The sequence below is a fragment of the Polistes dominula genome, unplaced genomic scaffold, assembly GCF_049000335.1.
Source record: "Polistes dominula isolate Pdom_NZ unplaced genomic scaffold, Pdom_raw_medaka contig_73, whole genome shotgun sequence".
In the NCBI taxonomy this organism is placed as follows: domain Eukaryota; kingdom Metazoa; phylum Arthropoda; class Insecta; order Hymenoptera; family Vespidae; genus Polistes; species Polistes dominula.
This window is the reverse complement of record NW_028300951.1, coordinates 7516192-7539487: the sequence shown is the minus strand read 5'-3', so window position 1 is coordinate 7539487 and position 23296 is coordinate 7516192. Positions and strand designations below refer to the sequence as shown.

The 23296-nt window shown below is 31.4% G+C and overlaps 2 protein-coding genes and 1 long non-coding RNA gene across 10 annotated transcripts in view; 2 read left to right on the top strand and 1 right to left on the bottom strand.

The window, feature by feature from the left end:
* Positions 1 to 312: 312 nt before the first annotated feature.
* Positions 313 to 9430, top strand: LOC107069113 (protein decapentaplegic). Of its 2 annotated transcripts, none has more exons than XM_089172098.1 (3): positions 313 to 874; positions 5702 to 6088; positions 6407 to 9430. In XM_089172098.1, the coding sequence occupies exons 1-3, from the start codon at positions 865 to 867 to the stop codon at positions 7291 to 7293; spliced, it is 1284 nt and encodes a 427-aa protein (XP_089028224.1). In that variant the 5' UTR covers positions 313 to 864; the 3' UTR covers positions 7294 to 9430. The 2 variants fall into 2 exon arrangements, with proteins under 2 accessions (XP_089028224.1, XP_015181595.1); XM_015326109.2 differs by having other exon boundaries at positions 319 to 802.
* LOC107069083 (uncharacterized) overlaps positions 8708 to 23296 on the bottom strand; it is a 35014-nt gene continuing 20425 nt past the window's right edge. The window contains exon 5 of one of the 6 annotated variants that reach the window (XR_016176445.1): positions 8708 to 9635. This is a non-coding gene — a long non-coding RNA (uncharacterized LOC107069083). Of the gene's footprint in view, positions 9636 to 10442; positions 10756 to 14394; positions 16978 to 20544; positions 20643 to 23296 lie in introns of those variants that run through there. The other 5 variants (XR_016176443.1, XR_016176439.1, XR_016176442.1 and 2 more) reach the window with 5 other exon arrangements.
* On the top strand, positions 10776 to 23163 carry LOC107069081 (uncharacterized). 2 transcript variants are annotated; one of them, XM_089172102.1, is made up of 4 exons: positions 10776 to 12536; positions 20078 to 20184; positions 20426 to 20629; positions 22491 to 23163. In XM_089172102.1, the coding sequence occupies exons 1-4, from the start codon at positions 12457 to 12459 to the stop codon at positions 22994 to 22996; spliced, it is 897 nt and encodes a 298-aa protein (XP_089028228.1). In that variant the 5' UTR covers positions 10776 to 12456; the 3' UTR covers positions 22997 to 23163. The 2 variants fall into 2 exon arrangements, with proteins under 2 accessions (XP_089028228.1, XP_015181539.1); XM_015326053.2 differs by lacking the exon at positions 10776 to 12536 and adding an exon at positions 16972 to 18453.

Here is a 23296-nt window from a genome sequence, read left to right as displayed (position 1 = left end):
AGATAGATATATAGATAGATAGATAGATATATAGATACATAGATACATAGATAGATAGATATATAGATAGATAGATATAGATAGAAATAGTAATAGAAAGAGAGAGAGAGACACGTAGGAATCGCGGATACGACAGGTTCGTTTGTCGTTACGACTCTTGACTCGCGATATACGATTCGAGCGTTTACTCGCTCGACTCCTCGAGGAGTATATAACCGACGTGCGTGCCAGTGTGTATCGGTGGGTGTGGGTATAGGAGAAAGAGGAGGAGGAGGAGAAGAGAAGGAGGAGGGGGAGGTCGAGAAGTAGAAGAAGGAGGAGGAAGAAAAAGAGAGAGATACCTGTAGAGAGACGACGGCTGGAAACAGATAGTTGTGTAGTAGCATGCTGCTGCTCCGTGGAAAAGGGAGTGGAATATAAATAATTAAGACTCTCTTGGAGATTCTCGAATAAAAAAGAAGAGACAAGAAGAAAACAAGAAGAAGAAGAAGAAAGAGAAGAAGAAGAATAAAAATAAAAGTAAGAAAAGAAGAAGAAAAAGAATTGAAAGAAGAGGAATAAACTACACACCACCATACCGAGTTCCATTTCGCTCGTTCGAAAGTGCCTTTTCGCGCTTTTTACATTCGGCCCGTGGGAGATTCGCGTGGACAGAGAAAGAAAGAAATAAGTTTAACAGTGTCGGTATACTTGAGTGTACCTACGAAAGTGCGAGAGAGTGAGCTTACAAGTTTGCGGTGTACGGGACTCGTTGAGATGTCGTGGCTGCCCGTACTACGGACTTACGATTGAGGAGAGTTTGGTGAGCGAATGATTTTTAACGCGTTTAAGAGTTAGAGTGGAAGAGGATAATATAACGGGAGGATGGCGGACGGTAGGAAGAATCCTTTCTCTCTCTCTCTCTCTCCTCTCTCTCACTCTTTCCTTATTTCTATCTTCCTCTACTTATCTATCTATTTATCTGTAATATCTATCTATCTAATTATCTCATTTTTATGAACATCTTTCTCATTTGGATCCTCTGTCTAAGAATTAACTTCGACCCACTTCCTTCCTCTTATCATCGTCATCCTCTTCGTCGTCATCTTCTTCGTTTAGTATCTCACGGCTCGATTACTTTGGATGATGACGTGCTCTTGCTGCTACTACTGTTACTGCCGTATCTGTTGCTATTGCTGTTGCTATTATTCCTGTTGATTCTCTTCACTCTGTGTATTGATGATCTTCGGGCCATGACCGTGTATATTTTTCTCTTCCATATAGAAATGATAATCAATCTCGGTCGTAAGCGCGAAATTTAATTCATCTCATATTGCATATTCTAAAAATGAGAAAGAATGAGTTACGTCTAAAGAGAAAGAGAAAACGAAAAAAAGAGAGATAAAAGAATTCGAATTGAAGGGGTCAGAGGAAAGGCATTTTGTCGGAGCGCGTGGGAGGTCCTCTTCTCGAAAGTGCCTCTTCCCTATCCACATTTTCCTTTCCATTTGGGTCGAGCTGTTGGTTTACCTGAGTGCCTTTGATGTAGCTAGACCTGTCGAAGATAGAAAACGATATAGGGTAGAATAGGGTGCTGAAAATAAAAAAAAGAAACAAAGGAAGAAAGAAAAATAGACAGATTAGAGATAATAGATTTCAAGTTGACGATGTTATCTCTCGAGGGGATGTATTTTAGCAGGTAACTTTAACGAGCGGATAATCCTACAGATAATCCGAAACTATTAGCAACAGTAGAAAGAGGAAAGAGCAACGGCTAGAGTAAGAGTAACAGTAATAACAGCAGTAGCAGTAGCAATAGCAATAGCAATAGCAATAGCAATAGCAATAGCAGTAGCAGTAGCAATAGCAATAGCAATAGCAATAGCAATAGCAATAGCAATAGCAATAGCAATAGCAATAGCAATAGCAATAGCAATAGCAATAGCAATAGCAATAGCAATAGCAGTAGCAATAGCAGTAGCAGTAGCAATAGCAATAGCAATAGCAATAGCAGTAGCAATAGCAGTAGCAGTAGCAATAGCAATAGCAATAGCAATAGCAATAGCAATAGCAATAGCAGTAGTAGTAGCAATAGCAGTAGCAATAGCAATAGCAGTAGCAATAGCAATAGCAAAATAGCAATAGCAATAGCAATAGCAAAATAGCAATAGCAATAGCAATAGCAAAATAGCAATAGCAATAGCAATAGCAATAGCAAAATAGCAATAGCAATAGCAATAGCAATAGCAAAATAGCAATAGCAATAGCAAAATAGCAATAGCAATAGCAATAGCAATAGCAATAGCAAAATAGCAATAGCAATAGCAATAGCAATAGCAATAGCAATAGCAATAGCAATAGCAAAATAGCAATAGCAATAGCAATAGCAATAGCAATAGCAAAATAGCAATAGCAATAGCAATAGCAATAGCAAAATAGCAATAGCAATAGCAATAGCAATAGCAATAGCAAAATAGCAATAGCAATAGCAATAGCAATAGCAATAGCAAAATAGCAATAGCAATAGCAATAGCAATAGCAATAGCAAAATAGCAATAGCAATAGCAATAGCAATAGCAATAGCAATAGCAATAGCAATAGCAAAATAGCAATAGCAAAATATCAATAGCAATAGCAATAGCAATAGCAATAGCAAAATAGCAATAGCAAAATAGCAATAGCAATAGCAATAGCAATAGCAATAGCAATAGCAAAATAGCAATAGCAATAGCAATAGCAATAGCAATAGCAATAGCAAAATAGCAATAGCAATAGCAATAGCAATAGCAATAGCAAAATAGCAATAGCAATAGCAATAGCAATAGCAATAGCAATAGCAAAATAGCAATAGCAATAGCAATAGCAATAGCAAAATAGCAATAGCAATAGCAATAGCAATAGCAGTAGCAAAATAGCAATAGCAATAGCAATAGCAATAGCAATAGCAATAGCAATAGCAAAATAGCAATAGCAATAGCAATAGCAATAGCAATAGCAATAGCAAAATAGCAATAGCAATAGCAATAGCAATAGCAATAGCAATAGCAATAGCCATAGCAATAGCAAAATAGCAATAGCAATAGCAATAGCAATAGCAATAGCAAAATAGCAATAGCAATAGCAATAGCAATAGCAATAGCAATAGCAATAGCAAAATAGCAATAGCAATAGCAATAGCAATAGCAAAATAGCAATAGCAATAGCAATAGCAATAGCAATAGCAATAGCAATAGCAATAGCAATAGCAATAGCAATAGCAAAATAGCAATAGCAATAGCAATAGCAATAGCAATAGCAAAATATCAATAGCAATAGCAATAGCAATAGCAATAGCAAAATATCAATAGCAATAGCAATAGCAATAGCAATAGCAAAATAGCAATAGCAATAGCAATAGCAATAGCAATAGCAATAGCAAAATAGCAATAGCAATAGCAATAGCAATAGCAATAGCAAAATAGCAATAGCAATAGCAATAGCAATAGCAATAGCAAAATAGCAATAGCAATAGCAATAGCAATAGCAATAGCAATAGCAATAGCAATAGCAAAATAGCAATAGCAATAGCAATAGCAAAATAGCAATAGCAATAGCAATAGCAATAGCAATAGCAAAATAGCAATAGCAATAGCAATAGCAATAGCAATAGCAATAGCAAAATAGCAATAGCAATAGCAATAGCAATAGCAATAGCAATAGCAATAGCAAAATAGCAATAGCAATAGCAATAGCAAAATAGCAATAGCAATAGCAATAGCAATAGCAATAGCAAAATTGCAATAGCAATAGCAATAGCAATAGCAATAGCAATAGTAATAGCAATAGCAATAGCAATAGCAAAATAGCAATAGCAATAGCAATAGCAAAATAGCAATAGCAATAGCAATAGCAATAGCAATAGCAATAGCAAAATAGCAATAGCAATAGCAATAGCAATAGCAATAGCAATAGCAATAGCAATAGCAATAGCAATAGCAATAGCAATAGCAATAGCAATAGCAATAGCAATAGCAACAGCAATAGTAATAGCAATAGCAATAGCAGCAACCAGCAGCCTCTCTTTTGATGTTGTTGGCATAATGCTCTGGTACGCTGCAACGCGTGGAATGCAAGCGTGACGCCTTTTCCGCGCGAATGCGTTCGCGGATAAATCCATTGTCCTTGAAAAACGAGTCGGCGCGGCACGTAGTAAGACTGTGTTGGAAGCCGTTCGAAGAAAGGACTTCGGGATATTACTTAATGTCGTCGTAGGAGCGCTCGCCTCCTCGGCACTCGGAGATCGCCAGAGTCAGCAGACAGCTTGGCTCTGCTCCCACTCCTCTTCCCTAGTACCACTATATCTTTCTCTTTTTATTCTCTTCTCCCTCCTCCTACTTCTTCTTCTCTCCTTCTCTCTCTTTCTGTCTCTTTCTCGCCCTCGCCAACGCAACGATCCAAGCATGCTGCTACGTTAAATATCCCTTTCTCTCTTTCTCTCTTACTCTCTTACTCTCTTACTCTCTTTCTTTCTTTCTTTCTTTCTTTCTTTCTTTCTTTCTTTCTTTCTTTCCTCCTCCTACGTCATCGTTCAATCTTTTCTGTTCTATCTTCATTTTTTGGATACCTAATGAACCATTGTTTTTCAGCTCCTCCTCTTCCTCTTCTCTTCCTCTTGTTTTTTCTTCTTTTATATTAACCTTTTGCGAACGGTCAGTAATAACGAACGAACGAACGTCCGCCGTCTTGTTGGCGAATTTCGTATTCCATCGTTCCTCTCGTCTATCGAATATAGAAGAAAGTTATTATTCTTCTCGAATGTTTCTTTTTCACAGATAATAATAATAACAATAATAATAATAATTTGAAAAATAAAATTCCATTAGTATGAAAAATTTCATAGTTAAAGATATCAGAATTACGCGCATTCGTAAGTTGAAAATAAAAGATATTTCGCAATCTTATGGAAATCTTAACCTTGGTTTGAACGCGCGCGTACTACGAAAGAAACAACATTTGAGTTTTTTTCAACATGCGTTATAAAGATATATGTATATTGAAACGAATGATTCACATGTATAAGTGGAAGCGTCGCGATTCTTCTTAGTCATTCCTAAGCAATTTACGCGAAATTCTCTTCTGATGCGGAATATCAAAGAATATAAATGATGATAAAGAATTTTGTTTACCTCTTAATTAATAATTCTTCGTCCCAACATTGCTTCTATATTTAAATCCGACACTTTTAACGTTTAAATTGATAAAAACGAGGAACGCGCGAAATCGCGCTTTTAATCATTGAAATACAATCATCTTTCATTTCTTTTTTCGAAGAGATCTATGCGTATCCTGTAAACAAAAAAGAAAGGGATGTATTTTATTAATTTTCGTAACAAATAAAAAAGAAGAGAGAGCTTACCTGGACCACCCAAATCGTTTAGGAAGACGAACGTTTACGTGTGTAGTGGACCACCGCTCGAGAGACGACGCCATTTTAAGTGGCGGGAAATCAAAGAATTTAAACGAAACGCGATGATTAATAGTTGTTCAAAATCTTTTAAATGATCTTTAATTTTCTATTTGCTCTTTTTCTTCTTCTTCTTCTTCTTCTTCTTCTTCTTCTTCTTCTTTATTAATGTCTGCCGATCTTCCACGTATTTTTTTATTTGTTCAACTTAGTCTTTCAACACAACACGTTGCATCCTTTATATATCTATAAATAGCAATTTGAATTGGAATGTTTCAGGAAAGGTAAAGTCAATGAATGACTTTGTCACGATGCGCATGCTGCTACTGATGAGATTGATGTTAGTGGCAGTAATCAGCATGCTGCTGATGTATACAAGCGCGAGTTCAAGTAATGAAGTACATCTGGGGGCCGTTCCAAAACCAAAACAATCCATTAATAAACTATACCCGAAAGGGCTAAATAAAGAAATTATTGCTGCTCTTGAGAGCAGACTTCTTGCCCTTTTGGGCATCAGCAAAAGGCCTACACCCACGGGTCCCGCTTACGTGCCGGAATCTCTGAAAAAGCTTTACTCACGTCAGAAGTCCATTCGCATGTCGGCCATCGCAAAGCCAGGCATTAATGCACGATCGGCGAACACAGTTCGTACCTTTTACCATGTCGGTTAGTATTATATCCTTTTTAAAGTTCTTTATCCGTTCGAGATATTTCAAAGGAGAAAGACGTTGAAAAGATATTTCTTATTGGTCAAAAGATAATACCGGTCGGGCAAGTGCTTTTTCGACGATGACTCATTTGCAGCTTTATGAGAGGATCCTTTTTTATGGGGAAAGTTGGTCGGTTGGTTTCTCACACTAAAAACCTTATGATGTATTCCAGAAATAGAAAATAGAGCGATTGGGTAGAGGATAGAGATCATTATGGCAGATGATAATAATAATAATCATCACCCGTCATTTCTTTCTTTCTTTCTTGTTCCAGAGAGTGAATTGGACAACAAATTTCGACATCCAAATAAATTTCGTCTGTTGTTCGACCTGCAGCACTTACCATTGAATGAAAAGTTACAAGCCGCTGAGTTAAGTTTATCGCGTGTCCCGATAGAAGAAGAAGAGGAAGAACATGAGGAAGAACATGATGACAAACCAGAAACAACAAAGTATGGAAGAATACTCGTTTACGATATCGTCCGTCCAGGGAAAAAAGGAAAAAGTTCTCCGATATTGAGATTGATCGATAGCAAGGTGATAAATTTGAGGAAAAATGCTACGGTGAATTTGGACGTTCATCCGGCGGTACAAAGGTGGATAAGCAATAACAAAACTAATTACGGTCTTCTAGTTGACGTTATAACTGGAACGACAAAATTGAATAAACGACATATTAGATTAAAGCGTAGCATAGATGAAGAAACGGAAACGTGGATGCTCAATCGTCCGACATTGTTAGCTTATATGGACGACGGTAAATTCAGGGTGACTTCTGGGAAAGAGATTTTGGATAGACGTGCGAGACGCGCAGCTTTAAGAAAGAACAGACGAAAGGATGGTCGAGAAAATTGTCGTCGACATCCGCTGTACGTAGACTTTGCCGACGTTGCTTGGAACGATTGGATTGTTGCTCCTCCCGGATACGACGCCTTCTATTGCCACGGAGATTGCCCGTTTCCTTTGGCGGACCATCTGAACTCGACTAATCACGCGATCGTACAAAACTTGGTTTACTCGACTAAACCTAGTATGGTTCCGAAAGCATGTTGCGTGCCTACGGCCTTGAGCTCGATCAGTATGCTCTATCTTGACGAGGAGAACAAGGTCGTCTTGAAGAATTATCAGGACATGGCGGTACTAGGTTGTGGTTGTCGTTAAATCTTCCATTCAAATTTTTAACAATCGATCGATCAAAATATTTTTCTTTCTATAAAGAATAATTGATCCGATAAATAGATCTTTACGAAGATCTATAATATCTGTGTTTGAAGAAGAAGAATTATTTTTAATTGCGACCCCTGAAAAACACAAAGAACATCATATTAGAAAGAGCGAGAGACTGTTCATTACAGAGAATTTGTCTTCTCTCTGTATGATAGATTTTTTTTCTTCTCATTACATTCTCCTTAAACGATGAACAATGAACGTGTGAATATATTATGTATGTTTTTATGATGGTATGATTCTCCCGAGTGTGCATGATCCTTTCGCGTTTTTTTGATCAATAAAATATAAACCAATTGCATGTATTTTTATTGATAAAAACAAAACAAAAAAAGAAACTAAAAAGAAATAGAAAATTAATTTTTATAACGATTGAGGTATATAATATTTTTGGATTATATTTATGACCTATTTGGAATAATAATCAAAATTATAGATTGTAAGTGAGCATGCGACTAAAAGAAAAAGAACAAGAAAAATCGAGATCATTTTTCTTCTTCTCTATTTTAAATATTTTTTATACATATATATATAACATGCCGTCCTATATGTTTTACTTGGCCCCATTCCATTTATTTTAATTGTATTGTCAACGAATAATATGAAATATAATATAGCATAGATCACCGTGGAAAGGCAGGAAACGTTGAACGAGTGACGGCAGAATTAAATGATATAAATGTATATCCAATAGACAATGAGCATTGATTATCTAGATTTTTGCGAAGAAGAGATCTTGACAAAAGACAATATTATTTTATTATTTTTATTTTTTTATCTTAAACGTAATCTATATAATTATGTAATCCTTTAGTTCTGTAACCATGAGTTGATCCTTTCAAAGCAAACATGTTAAAAAAGCTAGGGAAAAGGTATCGGCATTAGCAATTGATGATAAATAATAATAATAACTAATAATAATAATAACTAATAATAATAAATAAAATAAATAATAACAATAATTTTATATATAATATTTACACGCAGAGCAAATGAAATGACAAATGTGTGCTATGACCATGTGTACAACGTACAAAATTCAAAGTAAAATAATAATAATATTAATAATAATATTAATAATAATATTAATAATAATAATTATATTAATAATAATGAGAATAGAATATTCATTTGCGTATATAGAACTGCGATAGAATGCACATACGTTATGCGATAGTAATGATTAAACAAACGAATCATCGATGATTTGCAATAAGCATATATTTAATTATGTAGGCACATATAGAAGAATTCCTGCCGCCTCAAATAAATTGTACCTGCCTACCTAAGGATTACTATTTATTATTTTTGCCAAAATAAGAATAAGAGGAGGAAGAAGACGAAGAGAATAAAAAAAAAAAAAGAAGAAGAGATACGTGTGTATATTTGTACAAAAAAGAAGTACGCGTTAACGATAAGTGTATTTGTAAAATGTGTAAAGTTATAGAGTAAAAAATGATAAATGATGAAGGAGAGAAAAAAAGAACATGAGAGAGAAAGAGAATAAGTGTAAACATTGTAAATAATGCATTTGTAAAGTATCACGAGCATGTATATTCTTATATATCTTTATAATAATATGTTATTATAATATTTGACGTTATTTCGAAGTTGTACACAGAATACGGGTGTAAATACAGATTTTTCATCCAAGAATGCTAGACTAACTAGAAAATAGACGTTTAAAGAAGAAACTCATTACTATGATTGACAATTAATCATAGATTTCATCGTCCCTTTTAATACTTTGTGCCTCTTGCGAATAAGCGAAGAAAAAAATAAATAAAAAGGATGGATAGTACGTTCAAGATGGAAGATTGACAGAAGTCAAAATATTTTCCATTTAAGACCATAAACAACGTACATCATTTGTTAGTTACATCGCTTGTATGCGGCATTATCTATTAGGACCTTTTTATTTGCACTATTTTATTGGTCATACTTTTCTTCCTGCAGTTAAAATTAATTTTTAGATTTAAAAGTGCGTCACAATAATGTAACGTTCGAACAAATGCACTATTGTTTGTTTACTATTAAATTATATATAATAAAATATTACATATAAACTATAGATTGTTTTAAATAAATGTCGAATAATTAAAAATACGTATTTTACAATTTTTTAAGTATACCTTTAAATGGAAGTTTATGAATCATGGGTGATTTTTGCTCGTTGAAATATAAATGAAAATCCGCTCGAAAATGATCAAAGCTGTCCACGTGATTTTATTCCTTTTTAAGTCTTTGGTATGCACAAACTTGATGTTACAAGTTACCTAAACAAATTTTCAATAAAAATTATTTGCACATTTATAATGAATTATAAATCTAAATAATATACGTATGTTATGTCAAATGTTTAAATAAATGTATAATAATCCGAAATATTAATTATTAAAGGTATAAGTATAAATGAAAATGTCTAAGATGTTCACTCTTTGAGAACTTTGCAGCAACTGATGTGAAAAGAGCTAACTGTTTGTCACTCACGTGCTTACTTTTGTATCTATAATTGACCACTATCAAACTGAAATATTAAATTAAATTTAATTTAATTTAACATTAAAGTGACTTTTAATAACATAATATAATTATTCTATCGTAAATTATTAATGTTATTAATAAAAAAAAATCATTTTAAAAAGTTATTTAAGAAATACGATTAAAAAATAAAAAATATTTGTACGAATATATAATGAATATATTATATTAAAGTAATATTTGTTCAATTTAACATTCTTTAGTATAAATAAATGTATATACAAATATAATTAACAAAGACAATACCTTTATTCTAATGTATAAAGAGACTATATTATATTTAAAATGAAGCTGACTTTTTCACAGTACTAAGAAATTTTGTATTTTCACGATAGATGGCGATACATCCGATGATAACAGAAACTACAATTATTATCAACAATAGATACAAATTTATTTACCATCCGTACATAACTATTGAAATTTGTCCTACGAGTAATCGAAATTATCGATAAGTGGGAACTGCATTACCGACACAAACTTTTTTCAAACACATGGCGCATTCTACAACTTTTTAAAATGCTTATAAAATACATAAAATTGGAAAATAATTGTGATTATATAAATGTAGATAATAATCCTTTATTTTAATCGCGATAAACATATTTGCTAAAGTATTTTTAATTTCACAATCGAGTTATACACGTAACGACGATAAATAATATTATTAAAAGGTCTTGCAAAAATTTTCTATAGATAATATTGCCGCGCAAGGTTTCTTTTTTCTTTTCCCCTTTCAAAAAAAGAATTTCTTTATCGCTGATCGTTGATAAAAGCGCAGATTACAGCATTAACGCCATAAAAGTTATTCAAGATCAAGCTAACGTATGGTTATTGTATTATCTTCGTTAGAAACTGCAAAGAACAAGATAGCAGATGGAAAAGTTAGAAAATATAATTTCGAATTGAAAAAAAAAAAAAGATAGCTTGATAATATCCATGCTATTGATTATTACTGTTCAAACAAAAATGTCAATTCTCGTTTTTAATGTGAATCGTTAAATATAATTCTTTTGGAAAAATTCACACATATTTGATTTTCGTTCCGAGAGTCACGTTTCGTTCAAATGTTCGATAAAAGTTTGGAATATATGAACGATAAACAAAACAAATAAACAGAAAAACTTTTTACCCTGTGATACGTAAGGGTACTTCGTAAGGGTTGTTGCATGTCAACACAAATAAAAATATTAAAAAGAAATATTTATCAGTGCACTCGTAAAGCGCACACCTTGTTCGGGAGCACTTGTCAGCTAAGCCTGGACACTTCATCTCAAGGGTCTCTTGTCATTAGCAAATCATAAGGTGCAACCGATTGTCAAGTATTAAACAATTAGTAGTGATTTATCTTTCCCAAAGAACACTCCAATTGCATACAATATGAAATTGTATCAAATCCCCCCTTGATGATACGAAATAAATCGTGCAAATCATACTAATAAAATTACACTTCTATTTCAAGTACAAAAATTGTCTTTAGTAAAATAGAATAATACAAAAAAAAACCGTTTGAAAAATAATAATATCATTTAAAGCTTGCTTTTTTTTTAGAAAAAAAAATTAACAATTAATTTATCAACAATATTTTACAACTTTATCAGCGATAGAAGAGATTAGTTTATTAATACACTGATCGATTATTTTATCTCCTCTGAAATCTATCTCTATCAGTTTTGAAGAAGAAAAAAAAAGTACACATTATTAGTTTTCTATATCTTGGAATCATTACACGTGTTAGATACCTACGATCATTTTTATTATTATTATTATTATTGTTACTATTATAACTATTATACGTGTACTTGAACTTTTCTAGCTTCATACGAAAAAAAAATTAAATTAAATTAAAATAAAATAAAATAAAAATAAATTATTAAAAAAGAAACATCAAATATTTAAAGTATACACGTAATAATATTTTTCTACTTATTGTAATGATTATAAATGTTTCGAATATAATCATCAGCCCAAATATCATTTTGAATTAATCATTAAGAACAATTTGAGAAACATAAACAATAACATTTATTGATTGTTGTAATTGTAAGTAAGAGACATATCGAGTCTGACGAAATAAAGACTTTGGTATTTGGGCCTCCTTCCTGTATTACGGCTGACGGTAGTCAAACTAATCTATATAGGGTGTTATCAAATAGATAAGGTTGCCAGAGTGCCTATCAGGAAGCCATATTTTTGATACAATATACAGGTGATCGATATATCGGTACATTAGTTCTCAGTAAGTGGAAACAACTAAACGGAATGGTTGCTTAGAAAGCATAATGATCGGATCTGAGTTATTTATTTCTGTGATAATAATAAGTGGCCATTTTTAATATAATCATATGTAAAAACATATACACAAACAGATAGACATACAGAGAGAGAGAGAGAGAGAGAGAGAGAGAGAGAGAGAGAGTTTAATTTAAAGTTTAAACTATCAATAATCATTATTATTGATTATTATTAAATTTTAATACTTACGAACAATTTCAATATCTACGAAAAATATTCGTTAATTTCAAAAGATAAAATTATACAAAAAGTAAAGAGAGGATGGCGACTTACGACGATTGCTATGATGCATCCTGGCACCTGATACCACCTGATTATGTCAGCAATGAAGAAGATTATAGGTAACAAAAATATATTAATTAATACAATATAAATACACGTTAAGATAAAATTTAAATGAATTACTATATATAAATATATATGTATATATATAAAGAAAATATTAAATTCGCATCGATTAGTACATCTGATTAGTCGAATAATACCGGAACGAGTTTAAGGACAGTCACGCACATTGGTTGAATCTTTTGGCGTAGAGTGGTACGCCTTGTTACACGGGTTGTAACACCTAAGAACTATAAGGGCGAATGTGTTAACACCTGTTGGTTTCCACCATAAATTTAGTATTAATCGCTTGCGATTATTTTCCACCCTCTAAACCTCTTTTATCTTTCTTTCTTACTCACGTTAACCAATACCATATCAACTAATTGGTCCTAAACGCGACAAAAAAAAAAACTTTTCAGTCGTTCGATTTTATTTTAAGAAAAATAAAACTCCGAAGAAAACAAAGGAAAAATAAAAAAATTAAATATAGTGACGGAGAAAAATTACAATTCCTTAAAACAATATTTACTTATTTACATTTAAAAGAGAACCTTTAAGTGGAGACCCTTAAGTTACATGACAAGGAAAGATGGTATCTGTCAAAGTCACATTTTTTTTCTTCGCACTTGCCACAAAAGAAGATCTTTCGATATTTTCTTCCTTTTTCATCTTCCTTTTTTTGCAAGAGGAAAAAAGGTCTCCAGAAGGAATGAAAAGAATTCTTTCGAAAAAATCATCTTACTTTTCTCCTTCTATCTGCTGTTTATTGAAAAGCCTATTTATCTGGTCCTTTCCTTGGTCCTTGTTGCTTCCGCATTAGTGTTTGTGTGCGTTTGTATGGTTGTGTATACATGTACGGATGTCCGTAGTGAAACGAACCGTATTGCGGATCTAGTAATAGTACTATAAATTCATTCATGGATGAAGAAACCGCTCGATCCTTTGTAACTTAGTTTATGAATGAACGTGTATTACAAATATATTTTTTCTTTAACTATACCCGATATCCGGTTCATTCATTCTGGTTCTTCATTCTTTCATAAAAAAAAGGCAATCTCATTTTATTTAACTTTCTTTAATTCTCAATCGCAATGTATTATTATACTATTTTATATATTTTTTTAATCAAATTTATTTTTTAAATAAAAATATCTAAAGATATTGAATATAAAATATGTTGGAATATACAGTATTCTTATTTAATTAATCCATAACCCGTCACAATACGAAAATGCAAAAATTAAAATTAAATTAACTGTATAATGATATTCATACTAATCAAATAAAATTATTTTTGCAACTATTCTTTATTTAAATATAAAAATTTGTTTATATCATTAATTATTGATTTAAAATAAAATAGTTAGACGTTTCAATATTTTTATGAAGCACGAGGTACGATCTCATTATTTTAACGAATATATTTCATTCTGAAGTTGCAGTTATTAAAAAAAAAAAAATTTGAAAATGCTTCCCAAAAAATGACCATTGACGGCGGGTAATGGGTTAAAAAAAATTTTTTTGGCGTAACACAAAATTAAATTTATTTATAAACATTTCAATCGATAGTAGAAAGATTTTTGAATAAGGGATAATCATTATATTCGATTCGTTGTTAAATTTTATTGAAAATCCTAAAACCCCATTATTATTTTTATTATTTTATGAGTAAAAGGAACCCACTCGAACGAGTGCTTACTTCCTGTGTTGAAATAATATTTTATGGTGGTCGACTTTTGTAAGGTGGACACTTCAAAACGGAAAGAAGGTATAAGCTTTTGACATTTTCAGGGGTTCGTTTGGAAACGTGCCGACTTGAATGATGAGGGTTTGAACCATTTATGAAATCTATCTTCTCTATTGTGCATTAACATAACAATATTGCTACCTGTAATGTAATAATACCTGAAGATTTTTCAGATAGCCACTTATTTATTGTCGGTACGTGTTCACTCGAACATTGGATGAATTTTCGAGTGGTGGCTCACACTTTCTGTCTTTCAACTTTCTGACACACAATTTTTATTTATTCTTCCTCTTTCCTTTCTTTCGAGTGCTTAAACTTTTTCGTTCTCTTGAACTTTCGACACTAAACAAATTATAAAATACAATCCATACACCTTTTCAAATTATTTTTAACAACACAAGTAATTTTTAAATATAATAAAATTTATATACTCGAATCATAATGTGTTTATTACTTAAATTAATAACAAAACAAAAAATTAACCTTTCGAATTCTAATCTTATGAGGATATCTAAATATTTCTTATTACTTAAAACACGTTTCCTTTCTTTCTTTCTTTTTTTAAATTTTTCTACGACCATTTACGGGATGATAAAAAATTACTACAAAAAAAAATGCAACGTTATAAAGTGAGAGATTTTAAAATTAAAATTAAAAAAAAGAAAAAAAAATTAAAAAAGAAGAAAAAAAAATAAAATAAGGAAAGAAATTAGGAGTCGCATCCTTGCCAGTAAAACAATGACGCGCAGACAAATTGGGTTGCGTGCACGAAACAAGTTGGCACAGCTATCGCCAAACAGTCGTGGGAGACTGGCAAATGTTCCTCGATTACTTGTGAACCTCCAAGTTCTTCATTTCTCTCTCTTTCTCTTGTTCTCTTTTGAATTCTTTACCAATGACTAACGGAGAGGAGGAACACGGCTCGACATTTTTCCAGGGTTAACGAAAGTAGTAGGAGGGTAAGAATTGGAGAAAGGAGAGCGTGAATATAATGAAAGAAAAGGAAAAGAAAGTACAAAAGAAAAAAGAAACCAAAAAGGAAATAAAACAAAGCAAAAGTGGATCCTCCTAAACTCGATTCTAACCGAGTTAGACGGTCAACCACCATAATAACGAGCTTTATATCTTCTTTCGTGACTTTTAACTGTAACTATTCTTTTTTTCTCTTATTTTATTTCTTTTTTTCTTAATTCACCTATGTTCTACTTAATTTGTTTTTCCTTCGTACACAAAATATAATACAATATAATATATATATATATGGAGCATTTCACGTCAAATCGACCACTTTTGACCCGTACCCCTTTCGATTTTGCTGAAACATTTTTATTATTTTCAACTTCATTGAAAATATTTTTAAAAATGTTTTTCAAAAAATTCACACTCACACACACACTCATGCATTCTTTATCTTTTCTCTCATTCTCACATATATGTAATTATTATTATTAATATTATTATTATTTCACGCACAGAAATAACACACGTAGGGATGAAATAAAAAAAAATAGATAAAAGAAGAGATCTCAAAAACACATATGTAATAATATTTCTAAACAAAATTTTACAAAAACAATTTATTACGTAATATCCAAGTAAAGTTTAAACACAATGAATGCATTACTTTTGGTTCACCCTAATATAGGGTGATCGGATATTTTCGACAAGAACTGATGAATCACCTTGTATGTATTATGCATATATATATGTATTTTAATAAGAGGTTTTTTTTTTAAATTTTTACTCCTGTTATATATATATATGTATTGAGAAGAGAATGTTATGAGAGGGAAGGAAGAAAGGAAGGAAGGAAAAAAGAATGTTCAAATGTAAAACCCTTAGGAAGTATCTTGACTTTTCTAGAAATCTGACAAAGAATCTTATGAATAGAGCGGATATACGTTCCATCCTATCCTTTTTTCTTGACCTGTCCCTTTTTTCTCTATTTTACTTTTTAACTAAACGTTATTTTTCAAGATTCTATTTAACTTTACAATTTAACACGTGGGAATTCGTGCCACCATTTGCGCATATTTTCATTTCTTTTCATCTCTTTTCTTTTCTTCCTTTTTTTTCTTTATTCTTTATTATTCTTTTTATTCTTTTTTTATTATTATTATTATTATTATTATTATTATTATTATTATTATTATTATTATTTTCATTTTATTTCTCTATACTGACGTACGATCAAAATCTAACCGCAAATATCGACTTTGTTGTTAATGCTGTCACGCTATTAACCTACTTTTGTGATATCGATAGACCTCGATCTAATAAAACGACAGGTAAAATTAAATAAAAGAAGAAGAGAAAAGAACACACGGTAAAATAGAGAGAGAGAGAAATAATACGAAATGGGGGGGGAAGGAGAAAAAAAAACAGAAAAGGACGAGAAAAATGGGGAGGGAAAGGGCGAAAAAAAGAAGGTACGAAATGACACGGTAAAAGCACCACTAATGTTCTTCCGCATTAACACTCGAGCTAAAGTATACTTGTACGTGTAAAAAGATCTTTCTCTTTCTTCCTCTCTCTTTCCCTCTGATCGATGAAGCCACCCGATTGGTTAGCTAGTTCCCGAGCATTACGAAATCGAGGTCCTGAAAAGCATCGACCTACCCTTCCAGGGATGAGCCTTTCTATTGGCTACTACATTGCTCCACCCCTTTTTACCAAGTAACCCTGGTAACATCACTAGTACTATTACCCTAGAATTACACAACGCATACTCAATATTTCTTTTTCATATATATCTTTTTTTGTGTTTATTGTGTGTGTGTTTTTTTTCTATTGAATTATATCCAACATATTATCCTTACAATAATAAAAAATATGTAATAAAATAATTTGTAATTATTTTTATTTTTTTAAATTCTTTTATCTTAAGAATAAATTAAAAAACTACCCCTAAATATTTCGATATTTGATACGACGAAGATCTAAAATTTTAGATATTATTCCTAATAAATTTGTTGTTCTATTAAACGAAAAGAAAAAGAAAAGAAAAAAGGAGAGTAGAAAATTAAATTAAATTAAAAAAAATAGAGAAAGCAGTAGATAGGATAAATTTTGTAGACTTATGGGGTTGGTTTGGTGGGTGGAAGCAATGGATTCGTTTAGCCAAGGGGAGAAAAGGGGGATGAGTGTATGAAATCTCCGCCCCTTATAGAACCGCCCCTAGATTGGAGGGTGCTTCAGAGAACGAAACGGAACGGAGGTAGGGACGACACTAGTGGCTAAGTGTTCGTCGAGTACACTTCAAAACGAACAAGAATAGTCCTTCACCTTTTGCGAAAGAAGGACTAGAGAAACGACGAGAGCTACTTAAAAGTAGGCCGAAATATAATTCACGGATGAATACAATTTGCGAGCCGACTCGGATCGGGTTCAACGTTTGTTTCACTGTGTGTTTTTGAGATCTCTCCTTTTATCTATTTTTTTTTTTTTATTTCATTCCTACGTGTGTTATTTCTGTGCGTGAAATAATAATAATATTAATAACAATAATTAATCTCAGTGTTGATAATTTATTATTTATTATTTTTGATTTTTTTACTGTTCGTACGTTCGCTAAACGTTCACTTAATAAATCGTTTCAACGGTTTTTTGGTGATTTCATTTATATCGATTTGATAATTTGAAGAAGAAAAAGAAGAAAAAAATAAAAAAAAATCAAAATTTCTTTTTTTATAATAAAAATATGAATTGTGGAATTATCGTGCATCCATGTGTTGAGAGTTTCGAATAAGTTTATTGATTGAAAGTGTTCAAGATTTTTCATTTGTTCTCAAAGATACATTGGAAAAAAAGGATTTAGAACAAAAAACAAAAAAACAAAAAAAGAGTGATTCGTTCTAACGTGTTCGAATATTTGTAGAATATTAGTGGGAGAGATAAAAGTGTTTTAAAAGATTAACCCTCTCACAGAAGTCAGATTAAAAAAAAACTTTAGGATACCTTCTTAATTTATTTGATCTACGTAAAGAAAAATAGAGAGACAAAAGTAAAAGAGGATTAAAGTTGGAATAAAGAATGGGAATTTTTTAAAGACACCAATATAAGCCCTTAAATCTAATTACTTACAAAATGGCGGAGAAGAATAAAATTCTACCCTGGTCATTATTTCCTTATCCAGCGAGTTTACTCAATCACGTTTGGTACAGTCAACTAGCGTTCAATACTAGGTAAATTAATTAAATATATAAAAAAAAAAAACATATTTTTCGCACGACTTTTTTTTGACTGTAAACCCCTTTTACATATCCTTATTTTTTTCTGTTTTTTATATTTTCTTTTTTTCTCTCTTTTTTTTTCAACATTATTCAAAATTTTGTTCAAGACGCTTGCGTTTTCTTTTTTTTTTTTTTTTTAAGTACGTTAAAATATAATCTTTACATAATCGATCAAATTTTTCGATAACCCGACGAATTGTTACACGTGTCTCACTGACCAATATTCTCATATCGTTTATTTTCTTTTTATCAAATCAAGTATCCGGTTTCGTTATCTATACCGTTTCTTTTCGATCATCACGACTTACTTAGAACCGATTAAAATCCGTGAATCGATAAAAAATTTTATTGTCTTATTTTAAGGAAAAATAAAAAAAAATAAAAAAATAAAAAAAATAAAGTGATTTCTTCATTTTGTCAAGAATATTTCAAATAAAATTTCATTTTTTCGGTAATATACCTGGTTCCAATTTTTTTTATCATGTACCACATATATTTATTATATATAAATTATTATATATAATTAATAATATTATGTCTATAATTATATGTATATTATTTAATATTATTTAATTTATGTTTATATTATTTTATTATTAAAAAAATAAAAAATAAATATATTATATTTATAATTATTTATAAATATAATATTATTTATTAAATATTATTTATTTATTATTATTATATTTATAATATATGAATATATAAATAAATGAATAAAAATGAAACGTTCAAACGAGTGTATTCGGTAATTTACGTCAGAGATTTGAATGACCGAAGAAGAAAAGATCATTCATCCTCACCGAATCGATCGAAATGCATTCTTAAGCAAAATAATTTAAAAAAAGATAACTTACGATCGTGCTTCAATAATACCCAGTGAGGTTTAAGAAGGATTCGAGGAAGAAATATATTTTAAATGTAAAAGTATAGAATCAACTTTAATTTATGATTTTATATTGAATAGAATAGAATTTTTCTATTAATACCCCAATAACCGGTTGGTTTTCATTCTGATTTTACTGAATCATGGCGTAACCATTTAATTTGGAAAATTTAAATTATGCATATCCAATTTGGAATGTCCTTGATCTTCCGCGGTATACTTTTTTTACTCTTTTTTTTTTTTTTAGTATTTAAGTATCTACAAAAAAATAAAAGATAACGAAATTATCTTGAATTTGTGTGTTTCACGAGAAAAAAGATAATAAATAAATAAATAATTATTACAGATGTAATTAGCGTGATGAATATAGATCAATTATTTTTTTTTACATTTTGAAAATCGATTGATTGTTTTTAAAAATTATGTTTTTTTTTATCTAATTTTCTTTTTTTTTTGTTTTTTCTTTAATCTAAGGAAGTAATTGAATAATAAACAAATTATAATAATTCGTTTTAACTGTTAGATTTTGAAATAAGCAAATATATTTATATCAAGTTTTAAAATCTTCACGATTTAATCTTTATAATTTATTTAATTTATATATTTATAGTATTTAAATGTAATAAATAATCTTCTAATACCTAATTATTATAATAACTTATAATTATAATTTATAAATTTTTTTTTTAGAATATTAGAAAGTATGAAAATGCCGGCTAGAACTTCGGGTTTTCACATAAGTGACATATTAGAATTGAACGATGCTAAACCATCTTCAGAAGAGAACGATGTACAAGGTAATCAAACAAATCTTATCGACGATTATTTTAATATCTAATTTTAATGAAAAGATTAATACGATTTACAAAAAATGAAAAAATAAAGACAAAATTCAACGTTGCAGAAAAATCGTTGAATAATGAATAATAAAAAAAAATAAAAAGAAAATTACAAATAAATATTAAACAAATCTCGATTTAATTCTCGTACGATTTTTAATTAACAAAAATGTGAACCAAAAAAAAAATGTTTCCACAGGAAGTACAACGGTTCTACCGACGGCCAACGAAGTTCCATCGGCGTATCAACAATTTTTAGAACACACGACGGCCATGTTACAACCGATGCATGTGAATCTAAATAGAGGTAGTTTGCCACCACCACCTCCGGGATTGCTTAGCTGGCCAAGTGGACCAACGGCTTTACCAACTACACTACCACAGCCATTAGAAGAAGTAAACAGTAAGAAAGAGATCTGTGTGAAAGAAATATTTTTACGAGAATTAGATAGTTCAAAAAAAAAAAAGAAATAGAACATAGATTTCGATTCGTTTCGTAAGGATAGTTAACAGTGGTAAATCAGTCAGTAGTAAGTATCAGTCAGTTTTGTTACTTTGCCATAACCTTAGCTTGTACACGGTCCCTGTGTTGTTTTGTGTATTCCCTGATAGTTAAAGGAAAAAAAGAGAAAAAAAAAGAAATAGGGGTTGTCGAATATTCACAGGCGGGACATGAAACCGTATTTATTTAGAAGCCTACAATTGGTCCGTTTGAGCTAAGCAGGATCTAATAGTCCTATAAAAGGTTCTTGTGGCTGCTGTATCACGATTGGTGAGCAGCAAACCAGGACAGATGTCTTTTGCCCTGAGGACAGATGCGTTCACTAGGTCCCTTCGATGAATCCAAATTGTCACGCCCAAATGTACTACTAACGTTGCCCCCCTATTGCTTTGCCCCTCCTGTCCTGAATTTCTCTTTCTATCTTTCTCTTACTTTTTGCTTAGATTTTATTTTTTCTTCTCTCTCTCTTTCTCTCTCTCAAACACACACACTCATGTTATATCTTTCTTCATTCGACATCTATCTATCTTCTTGTACTCTCTTTTCAAAAGGGGAATACAATTTTACCGTATCTTACACGACCCAAAAATTACACCGTTCAAGATATTATTAGGGATCCTTTTTTTTTTCAATAAACTCTCGATCGCATCGATCATCTTCCTACGAATGGGGATGAGGAGAAAGGAAAGAAAAAAAAGAATCAAAAGATAATAAAATACAAATTCGTTTCGATTAGAATGAAAAGGATTCGTTTTTTTTTCTTTCCTCCTTCCTTTTTACCCCTAATTGTCGTTCTTTTTTCGAGAAGTTATTAAAAATTAATCAGAACGATCTAATTCGATTCTAACGACGTTAAAAAAGAAAGATTGGGGGAAAAGAAGAAAAAAACAAAGTAAAAAAGTTTGAGAAAAATGTTTCTAATGACAAAACGTCCCTTAGGTTAGTGAGATATACTTTAATTGAAATTACAGTGAAGGTGGTATCAGAAGTAGAAGCTAATCTCCCATGAAAATGATATGGTTAATCCCATAGGGGATGTTTCGGAGTGTTTCGGCATCAAATAGGCTTTATATTAGTTCGCACCCTCTCCCTATAAGACCGAAGGGAAACTTACGACAAAAGCATATTGTACAATCGCGAAAGCCACGATACTTTGGTTTCGACATTGAATTAGTTAGTCTTATGGAGTGACCCTATCGTTTGCCTATCACCCTCCTCACGATGCAAAACCATAAAACAAATAGTAAGTATTCTCACACGAATAAGAATACACTCGATCCTTCCCTTTTTCCTATTTTTTTTTTTATTCTTAAATAGGAGATTCTTAAATAAAAGATGAAGAAAATCGAATCAGTTAAAAAGGAAAAGGATTAACTACGAGTCTCGTAAAACGAAACTGTTTTGAAGAAATAAAATAATAATAATAATAATAAAAGAAAAATCAATGGCCTTCTGCATCTGCTGCCAATCATCGTTAAGAGCTTTTCGTGCTAGCACGAAATGCAGCTGCACTTATTTTACACCTTTCATTATTTCAAGTTCTAGCATTGATTATCGTGTATGAGTGCATATGTGTGTGGGAGTGTTATTTGAAAGGATAGGTGCAACAAAAAAGATTCGTTATTAAGATGCTAATTAAATCCAATATCTCGTTCGTTAAGTACCATAGAGATAATTTTTACTTTGAACCTTGAATTAGAAATAAAAGAAGAAAAACATACAACATTAAGTAAAGGATTTGTTTTGTTATTTGTATTTATAGTTCTCCAACAACCAGATTCAACGAGTCCGGCGATATCGGAATTGTCATTTCCTTCGCAACAAGAGAATGGTCACGAATTTAAGGACGAGGAATCGCAAGATTTCAAAGAGGAACATAAAAACGGTGAAACACCGAGTCACGAGGTTGAACATAAAAAAAGAAAAAGACGCAATTTATTTACAAAAGCACAAACGTTCGAATTGGAAAGAAGATTTCGTCAACAGAGATATTTGAGTGCACCGGAAAGGGAACACCTAGCGTCGATAATAAGATTGACACCTACCCAAGTTAAAATTTGGTTTCAAAATCATAGGTACAAGACGAAACGTGCAGCTACTGAAAGAGTAGAAGCTAGTGGAAGTGGTTGTTCGCCTAGAAGAGTAGCAGTTCCGGTTTTGGTAAGGGACGGTAAACCATGCCAATCGAAATTAATGGAACAAACGAATTATCCTGGAAATGGTCAAGTATCTATGGCTCCATATGTGCCAAAAACATTTTGGTGGTAAAATTTTCATCTATACAATATAAATGAGATTTTAATCGTTATTGTTTAAATGGACCCTGAACAGTTCAATCTAATTCTCACGTCAGAGATTAGGATCTAGTCAGGATTTAAATATTATCCAAGAATAATAGAAAAATATGAAAAAAAGGGAAGATGATTCCAAAGAAGGAGAAAAAGATCCTGACTGAAACAATCGATTGACAACAGAATTCGTTTGTTTGTCGTTAATCTCAAGAGAACAAACAAATACTAAACCAAAGAGAATGTTTTGATATAATTAAAATATGTTCGTCTCGTATTT

Coding starts and splice junctions, on each gene's coding strand:
- LOC107069113 (XM_089172098.1), top strand. Junction 6,089..6,406: donor TCGTACCTTTTACCATGTCG/GTTAGTATTATA, acceptor TTCTTGTTCCAG/AGAGTGAATTGGACAACAAA.
- LOC107069081 (XM_015326053.2), top strand. CDS start 18,356: ATGGCGGAGAAGAATAAAATTCTACCCTGGTCATTATTTCCTTATCCA. Junction 18,454..20,077: donor CAACTAGCGTTCAATACTAG/GTAAATTAATTA, acceptor TTTTTTTTTTAG/AATATTAGAAAGTATGAAAA. Junction 20,630..22,490: donor GCCATTAGAAGAAGTAAACA/GTAAGAAAGAGA, acceptor TTGTATTTATAG/TTCTCCAACAACCAGATTCA.